Source organism: Chaetura pelagica, unplaced genomic scaffold (genome assembly GCF_000747805.2).
Source record: "Chaetura pelagica isolate M959 unplaced genomic scaffold, ChaPel_1.0 scaffold128, whole genome shotgun sequence".
Classification (NCBI taxonomy): Eukaryota; Metazoa; Chordata; class Aves; order Apodiformes; family Apodidae; genus Chaetura; species Chaetura pelagica.
Window position 1 is genome coordinate 1,418,840 of NW_009954302.1, and position 9,939 is coordinate 1,428,778.

Below are 9,939 nucleotides of genomic sequence, written 5' to 3' on the forward strand. Positions count from 1 at the left end.
TGCTTTTATTATTACAACAAAAGCCCGTGTATTTTTAGATCAGAAATAAGGTTTTTCAAGTGTCTCATCTTCTCCAGGAGTTTTACAGACAAGCAAAGGTCTTGTAAGCTTCCTCATACTAGATACATCAAGTGATTCCTCTGAAAGAGTGGCAACTTTGTCCTAACTTCGCAGCCTGGCTACCTCCCTTTCTGATTTGATAGCCTCTAATCAAATAGAAGGAGGAATGGTAGTATTTACTTCCAAGTTCTGAAGTGTGCCCATCTTCAAGCCTCTTAGGTGGTAAATGGTAAAGCATTACTGAACTATAGATCTAGCTTACCCTCTTAAAGCATTTGTAGGTTATTTTTTTCTGTGAATGACAAGGGAAAATATATCCTGGGAACAGAGGAAATAACTCTAAAATCCATCTGCATGTCTAATATATTTAAATGTATATGTGCATTACATTTAAATAGTGATTTTAGGATTTTTTCCATCTCTTTCTCTATCTCATTACAGGAGTCTCCAAGATGAGTACTACAACAATTAGCCCACTCACTGTTACTCCACTAGGTTTCATTCCAGACTTAAAAAATGCTACCCTTGTGCCTTTCAATGAGACTGCATGTGAAAACTGGAAAGAGATTCATCATCTTGTTTTCCACGTGGCAAACATTTGCTTTGCAGTTGGATTGGTTATTCCTACTACTCTGAACCTGCATATGATTTTCCTACGAGCCCTGCTCACCATAGGTAGGATAATTATTCTGTGCAACCTTCCTGTGACAGAAGTAGCAGTATGTGACTATTACAGAGCTTTCTGCTGGTCCCTCCAGCTTTCAGTGAAATTCCAGCATATATTTGTGGTCATTGCACTCTGCTGAAGGTGTTTTTGATGTAAGTGGGAGTCTGTTCTGACCCTGGCAGACCTGTTCTAGGAAGTTTGTATGTGCCTGGGCTCTTAAAATTTCCTAGACATGCAACTTACAAGTTCAAACCTAAGTAGATGTCCACTTGAAAACAGGTGGACCCCATTTACTGCAGACCTGGCTGGCTGTTTAAAATTCCTTATATTCCAAGTCCGTGGGTCCATAAGACCTTAATTTAAAGCTTCAAGTAAGTACTGGGACTGTGGATTGGCTGGTGCACTGACAGTATGTATACATCAGGTGAGGTGTTCCTTGAGAAACCTGATGTTGGCCTGTATGTTCTTTAAATATGGGTTCAAACACACATGGCACTTGAAGTCTACTTTCAACCTGCTCTCTGTGCCTTTTGGTAGCCTTGTAGTGATGAGCTGCCAGGGCATGATCCACAGAGCCCAGCTGCAGTTCAGCTGGTAGAATGTATTCTTTTTCAGTGTGATTACACGCACTGTACATAATTTCTGATAGTTTTGTAAGAACAGGTTTAGTGCTCGGTGAAACTTACCTTCCTTTTTTCTTTTTTTTTTTTTTTGAATGTTTACAGGATGTGCATTGTTCATCATTTGGGCCACACTCTACCGTTGTGCCTTGGACATCATGATCTGGAATTCTGTGTTTTTGGTTGTCAACCTCTTACATTTCATCTACCTAGTGTACAAGAGGAGGCCGGTATGTATCCCAGCTGCAGTGCTCAAGCAGGCTGCTCAGGTGCATGGAAAAGGAAGTTTTGCCCCTGTTTCCTGGACCTAACCAATGAGTCACATCACAGCTCTTGAATTAAGAAGGATTTCCCTGAAATCCACATCATTGAGAAATGATTTCACTTTAGAAGTTACCGCTGGCTGGTTTTGGCTCTTGGTTTTGGTGGTAAGGAAGGGGTTATGTAGTTTCTTTGCAGAGGCACAAGAAATTGTGCAGATTGGGGTTTTTAGTTGTTGTTAGTTCCTATTTATTTTTTATTTTGGTCATTTTACCCACCCTCCCACTCACAGGAGTACATGCATACAGACCTCCTGAAATAAAATCCTACTGAGATACTTCAAGTCAAGCATTCCAGGTCAGTTTTGTTTTGTTTTGTTTAAATTAGGAATTTGGGAAATCAAACTTTCCTACCTCACTTTTAAGTCTTGAACATCCTCTGTGGTGGGAAAGAAGACTGATAAATGACAAGTGCCTTAAGAGACTGTTACTTCAGCATAGAAACAGATGCTGATGTCCATTTATAGGTGACCTTCACACTCTTTGCTTTGCTGACAAGTGCTTTAGCCCTCACACTTTGTCCTGTCACATGCCTCTTAAATGTAGATGGAAGCTGAGATGCTACCATCCTTTTTGAACATCTGTGGGACTCCCAGATAAGCAGCACGATTGAGTAAGGTGTGGGAAGAGCTGTATTAAATAAGAGGATCCTTTTACTGCCATTCATTGAGTTTTGAGGGTCTTGCCAGGGAATTTTGCAACTCCTTTTATTGCCTTCAGAATTGGGATAACTTTCTTCAAATGCACCCTAAGAATATATTTGAAATGTGTACTAAAACAGGATTCTTTGCCTTGCTTTCAGCTAAGTGTATATTCAGTACAAAATAAATTAGCTTTATTATTATCCATCCAGAAGTATATTCTGTTCCTGCAAAATTATTGGCAGCCCAGCTGTCTGTTGGTACATGCACATTAAAACCCTGTCAGATTTAATATTATAGTTGCTATTATGTGCCAGTCAAATAGTAATTAAGTGCTAAGTGTTCAAAATGTTAATGCTAGATTCTGCAGTTTCCAGAATCTAAGATAGATTTATAATGTGAAGATTACAGGAAGAAATATGGGACTACATTATCAGTAGAATAACTCTGCCCAAAATCAGAGGCATTCTGGAGGTATGTAACAGCTGGTAAAAAAAACCAAAACCAACCAAACCAACCAAATCTGACTGGAAATGCTCTTCACCAAGTGAAAAGAGCCTGTGCAAGAAAGCAGGTAGGAAATTGGCAACCTCCTGCTTTCCTGGCAAGCCAGCATAAAGCTTGACTTCAGTCTTGCCTAGAGAGCAGCTTAAAACTAGCTAGACTGATCTACTACTAGGTGTATGTAGAGGTGTGGTAAATATTTCTAGTCGTCTAAATTGCTTGGGAGAGTAATCTTACCAGTTAAAGGTCATTTCCTCTTCAGTTTGTATTGCTAATGCTGTTATTTTAGCCTGTTCAATCCATTTATGTGTCAACATCAAGAAACAGCAGCAGGGTCAAACTGTACTGTTTCTGGTGGCCAGCCATGGGGTGTCCTGCCCCATGCACTGCACAAAGGAACAGCTGTGGCAATGTAGGGCCAGCCAAGCCAGATTCTACATGTTTTGTGTCTGCTGTTAAGATATCCTGTGCAGGTGCTCTGGTTTTTAATATGGATGAGCTCACCTTGTGTTCTTTTCCCTCCATGAAGCCACCAAGCAAGTTCTGCTTCCCCTCAGTCCTCCCACCAATTGAGCCTTTTAATGTCATCTTGAGGCCTCAAGATGTCTTTTGTCAAATGGACTAGGAATTGGCTGACAAAATCAGAAATTATTGCAAAAGACGGGAGTGCATATGTGGTATAAACTAATTTCCCTGGAAAACCAGGTCTTAAAACTTGTCAGTGTTTTTAAAAGTGGGTTGTGGCGTGTGTTCTTAAAACGTGGATAATGGTCCTTGGGTTCATACCCATCCAGCCCTGTCCAAAGTTCTAAATAAAAGGTTATTGGAAGCATCTTGGGATGAGGACATACTGTTTTGTGCTTGAAAAAAATCACCCTACAATGTGTAAATCAATACCAGATGAAGAAAGAAAAACATTTTTCTTCAGTTCTGTTAGCAGAATTATTTGTAGGAGTTAGGATAGATGATAGAAGTGGATGAAGTACTCCATTGGTGGTTTTAAAAAGAAGGAATTCTGTAAGGACATGGAGCTTGACTGATAAACTGTCACTCACCAAAGTTGGTAAAAAAACCCAACCAAACAACTACCTAAAAGAGAAGAAGGACTGGAGGACCTGCCCCTCTGCTCTGGTGAGGAGGCCACAGCTGAAGTACTGTGTACAGCCCTGGAGCCCTCAGCACAGGAAGGACTTGGGGTTCCTGCAGAGAGTCCAGAGGAGGCCACAAAGATGCTCAGAGGGCTGGAGCAGCTCTGCTCTGGAGACAGGCTGGGAGAGTTGGGGTGTTCAGCCTGGAGAAGAGAAGGCTCCAGGGAGACCTTAGAGCACCTTCCAGTGCCTGAAGGGGCTCCAGGAAAGCTGGGGAGAGGCTTTTCATGAGAGAGGGCAGTGATAGGACAAAGGGAAATGGTTTTAAACTGAAAGAGGGTAAATTTAGGTGAGACAACATGAAGAAATTCTTCCCCATGAGGGCAGGAAGGCACTGGAACAGGTTGCCCAGAGAAGCTGTGGCTGCCCCCTCCCTGGAGGTGTTGAAGGGCAGGTTGGATGGGGGTTGTGCAGCCTGGTCTGGTGGGAGGTGTCCCTGCTCATAGCAGGGGGTTTGGAACCTGATGATCTTTGAGGTCCCTTCCAACCTCAACCATTCTATGTAGCTCTTCCCCGCTGGCTCTGGAATCACAGCAGCATTGAGGTCCTTGGCACTCAGACATGCACGTGGTGCAAACCCACAGCTCTTGTACAGAGTAAACTGGAATTCTGGGCAAAGAGCATTAGAGGAAATGTAGGAAAATAGATGTTGGTGGGTATCTTCTGAAGTGCTGTGCAAGTTAAGGGCTTCAATTTAGGCAAAGGCAGAGCAAGCTGTCAAAAAGATGAATTTAAAGGAAATCAAAGAGATGGTAGAAAGGCTAAAATCTTTCCCAGTGTAGGTAAAAACAACTTCAAAAGAAACTCCAGAAGAGAACCACAGCATGTAAAAAGAGGCCAAAAGTGAAATTGCATCTGTCTGCAACAAGTTGATACATTAAGTATGTCTACTTGTGTTAACAAAGAAAGGGTTCTACCTGCAGTGCAATTCCTCCAGTACGGAGCTCGGTTTCACCCAAACGTTGCCATCTGCAGGGCTGTGTGACCTTTAAAACATAAAGCTCAGCCAAGAATTAGCTGTGGTACACAAAGAAACAGCACTGCAGGGCTAGTCTGTTAAGACTTGAAATAATTTCAGTATTTTTCTCTCTATTAAGCTTAAAAAACTACAGTATTAATGAACTTTACATGTAGAATATTGTGCTGTTTTAATTGGTGCAATACATAATGTTTTCAGTAATTATTTTAAAATCAGGTTTGTGTTTTGCTTTTGAAAACACCTCCCTACAGACCTTAACACTAGTTCCTTTTCAGGCTTAATTCTCAGCTCACTATCCAACTATGAGATGATAAGGAAAGATCTTTTTTTTTCAGAAAGACTTGAAAGAAAACTTAGTGTAAGATATTTATTTTATTTTTTACTTTTATTCAAGGCACCTAATCTGGGCAGAACTTCCAAGAATGAATAGTAGTTAAATTGCATAATGGTTTTGGGTGGGTCAGGATGAGAAACACTGGAATAGAATCCAGGGTTAGGTAAGTCTTGCTTAAGGAAGTTTAGTATTTCGTTCTTGTTAGAGCCTACCCAAGTACCTCCTGTGTCCTGGTAAGAGTGCCAAACAGTTCATTGCACCCAACTTGATCCCTGGTTTGGAAATTGTTCAGACAGTCACATCACAACTTCTCTGGCTCCTGAATGAAACCAGAGGAGAGCAGGACTTCTGAGGGGGCTGAAGTTCCACCTGCACCTGTGGACAGCAAGGTGTGCTGCAGCCACTGAAACCCAAGAGGTGGTTCAGCCAGGGACTCTGCTGTTCTCATGCTCAACTGTGTCCAAACATGGCTGCAACATCATCAAAGGACTTTCCTGGCTGAGGTCCTGGGCTTGTGATTGAGTCCAGCAATGTTGAAATAGTCTTTTTTGAGGTGTTCTTTTGACTGTTTTATTAATAATCTAATCTGTCTAGTTCTTGGCATGACTCCCATCACTGTTATCTGATAATGGCTTTGTGCTTTACTTCAAGGTAGTGTCTAGACCAGCTCACAGTGGATGTAAAACTACTCGTTTCACCTTTGTTACTGCCTGAATCTCTGAGCTGAAGCTTTGTCTTACTGTTCGTGGCAAAACAGAGCATTGTTCCATAGGAAAGGCTGAGGAAAATTTTTCAGATTAAAAATAAAGCATTGGAAAGATCTCACAAAAATTGTCTTGGGTAGGGAGAATACTTACAATTGTCTTAACAAACGACAGATAAGCTGTAGTTGAAGTCAGCTGCATTTAAAATACGTTTCCTGACTCTATATGTGCCAACTTAACGTATCCCACCATGATCAAAGGTTGGTCTCCCACCAGTTCCATGAACAGCAAAAGCCAAGTGGTTGAATTGTAAGTTTTATCTGTCTTATTTTCTCTGTGCAACTATTGTGTTGCCTATCACAAAATCATTTGTGATGAAGACTAAAAAATATGTACTTTTTAAAGGAAAGAAATAATGGAAGAATAATTACGAGTTAGTCCTATTACAGAATGAATAATTGATATGTTCAGTTGTTAAATATTTATTTTATTAAATGGAGCATGAAAAGCAAGTTGCTTTTCTGACCAGAAGATTATTTCTACAGTTTTGACTCCTTGGAGCTTTACAGATTTGGCTTTCTTAGTCTCAGTGGAAGCTGAAGGACTCTGATCAGTGTCTCTCCAGAGCTCTGACTCTCTGCTCTGGCAGCATCCCAGGATATTTGCTGAACAAAACATCACACCTACCCCCATGGCTCATTTGGAATATGACCCACCAGCATGACTGGAGGAGCAGTCAGCTGTGCTTGTGAAGGGTGAAGAGTCTGTTATGAGGGAGAGCATCTAAAATAGATCTACAGTGTCCAACCAGATCAATCTTTAAGGAAGTGGTTATTCCTGCTTTCTCTTTCAAGTGTTATACGTGTGAGGAAGGTCATGAAACCTGAATTATGGGCTAGTTAAGGGACTGCATTAGCACTCCAAGGCCAAATTCTGTCCTCAGGTCTGTGTGCGCTATTTTGAATTCATGAATCTTGGGAGCTACTTGTATGAGAGAGGAAAGCTCATGCTTGTAGGAGCTACTGTCATCTGAGGAAGGAGTTTATCTCTTTGAGTTGCAGTAGTCGTGTATAGAAAGAGATGCAAATTGAATTGGTGTGGTTGTTTTAAAAATGAGGGGAGTTCCTGGAGAACTGGTGGGCAAAACCAGTTTTCATCTCATTTCCCATGTTGATGGAAATGAGAAGTCAAAGATTTTAGGGCAATTCTCAACACAAGAGAATTTCTCATGCCTTGGTTTTGTCCATGTAGATGTTCTCTGAGGTGTTAAAAGACTGTGGCATAAGGAACACACACAAAATTTAAAACCTCTGTTTCAATATAAATGCAGTTACTGGTGGAAAATGTTATTAGAAATTGATTCAGTGTGAAACCAGGGTAAACTTGACGTCAGGTGATGTACTGGGCATATATAAGTCCATGAGCTCTGATGGTACATAATCCATGTGTGCCAAGGGAGCTGGTTGATGTCACTGTGAGGCCACTGGTGATTTGAACAGTTGTGTTGGCTGGGAGAAGTGCCTGAGGACTGGAGGAAAGCAGATACTACTGCTTTCTTCAAAAAAAGGCAAGGAGAACCCAGGGAATTGAAGGCTGGTCAGCCTCACATCAACCCCTGAGAAGATGGTGGAACAACTAGTCCTGGAAACTATTTTCAGTGTCGTGAAGGACAAGAAAGTGATTGGGAGCAGTCAGCATGGATTCACCAAGGAGAAGTCATGTTTAACCAGCCTGGTAACGTTCTATGATCAAATAGTGGCTGGATAGATGAGGAGAAAGTGGTGGAAATTGTCTATCATAACTTTAATAAGGCTTTTGACACTGTCTCCTGTGAAATCCTCATACAAACTGAAACACAGAAGGGTCCATCTGAACATCAGGAAGGCTCACATCATCAACATCAGTAAGGCTGAGGGAGCACTGGCACAGGTTGCCCAGAGAGCTTGTGAAGTCACCATCCTTATAGATACTGAAAAATCATCTGAACATGGTATTGGGCTACCTTGCTATAGGTGACCCTGCTTGATCAGGGAGGTTGAACCAGATGAGCTCCAGATGTCCCTGCCAACCTCAGCCATTCTGGCGTTCTGTGACTTGATGGTTAATCTTGCCTGAACATTTATATTCTAGTCCTCCTGTTCTCAGTTCTGATAGCATTTCTTAATATAAATTAATTAAATGCAAAAAAATCCTCGTGGCTTATAAATTTGCCTTTTTTTTTTTTTTTTTCATGGGTTGAGGCTGTCTGGGTAAGAAGTGAAATCTGCAGCTTTGGGATGTCCTTTTGTTGAGCTTTTGTGCAAGCATAGAGGCTGAGAAGTCACTAAATAGTCATGGCAAGGTCACATAAGCAGCCTTATATCTTCCTTCTTAGCCATTTAATAACAAACTGCCTGTTGTTTCTGTGGGATTAACCCACCCTCTCAGCCCACTGGATTGTCACTTCCAGAGTGATTTTCATGGCATTCCGTGGCCCAAATGTGGGATGGATTGCATCAGTGCCTGAGGCTGTGTGTGAAATAATCCAAATACAGTTCCACACATTAGAAAGTTTCTGCCTCAGCTCAATTTGTTCTATATTTAAATAAACTTGAAACATAACAAGGAAACCTCAGTTTTCCAAAACCTTTTGTTTTATGCTTAGTTTTCTGTTTCTCACACACAGGTGATTCTACCAAGTACAGCTCAGGGATTTCTGATGTAGAATGCATACTTCTTTCAGGGGTTAAAGACTAATATTTTCACCCTAAAATGCTCTCCTGAGGAGGGAATAGTGACAGTTTGAAGCCCTTTAGGGCCTCAGACTGCTTGGGACCTTCCATGTCATTCTGGATTTCCCACCTTCTCCAGCCACAAGGTGACCAGAAGTTTCTCAGTTCCCACTGTTTGCTACTGTCAGCTGAAAAGTGACTCCTGTGCTGCTGCCTTCACTCCTCCCCTCTTTTTAATATTGAAATATAAATGATCTAGAAAATTGTTGGAGTATTCTCATTTGTTGAAGTGGTGACTCCTTATTTTTTTCCTCTCCCTGCCTTTTTCCCTTGGTTGCTTTTGCCTTCCCTCTCATTATATGTATATTTTGTCTTTTCATTATCTGATGCTTATTGTTCTAATTTGTTTTCCTCCCAGCAAACATGCAGGTTTTGTTCAGGCTGCCTCTGCTTTCAGGGAGCTTGGGACACTGTCTCCTTCCCTGCTTCCTTCATTCAAGAGAAACTTCCAGGCCTGGGATTTCAGCCAGCATCCTTTCTCATCCTTTCTCTCATTGCTGCTGCCTGACTTTGGGTGGGCTCCTAGATGTGGGAAGTTCAGCTGGCAATGTTGTTGTGGTTTGCTTTTTTTCCCCCTCCCTCATCACACGTGGTTTCAACATGATGGGTTGGTTTTTTTAAGAACTCCTAGTACTGCTTTTCTGCTGCAAATAAGCCAAGAAGCTCAGGGATGAAAGGGGCTCCCAGGAGAGCCTGAGAGATGGCCAGAACAAGGTGTGCACATGGGATGAAAAATGCAGGCAACCTCATCTTTTATTTTCCCTTGTGTAATTATGGTCCAAGTCCTACTTGCTGTCACATCAGCCCATATCTCAAGTGATTCCTTGTGTCTGATTCCAGGGGCCGCTTTGATGGAACAGCATCCTAAATCACCACTGTACCAGCCTGGCTAATTTCAGTTGAGGTTTAGGTCACCCTATCACAGGCAATGTCTGTGGATAGATGTCAGATTTTTACCAGTTCTTCCTCAAATGCAGCAGCTAAAACACGCACACAGTCCTACCTTTTCTAACTGGTGCCTCTGTGTTTATTGATGTCCTTTGTTTTTGCATCCTAGATCAAGATAGAGAAGGAGCTTAGCAGCCTCTACAAGAGAATGTTTGAACCTCTCCATGTGCCTCCAGAGCTCTTCCAAAGACTAACTGGACAATTCTGCAACATTCAGACTTTAAAGACAGGTCAAGCCTCTTC

General features: G+C 41.8%; 1 protein-coding gene across 1 annotated transcript in view; it reads left to right on the forward strand.

Annotated features, from left to right (window-relative positions):
• The first annotated feature begins 512 nt into the window (after positions 1–512).
• Positions 513–9,939, forward strand: part of BVES (blood vessel epicardial substance) — a 24,054-nt gene continuing 14,627 nt past the window's right edge. The window contains 3 exon segments of the mRNA XM_010003859.1: positions 513–735; positions 1,453–1,577; positions 9,806–9,935. Coding sequence (XP_010002161.1) covers positions 513–735; positions 1,453–1,577; positions 9,806–9,935 — 478 coding nt within the window.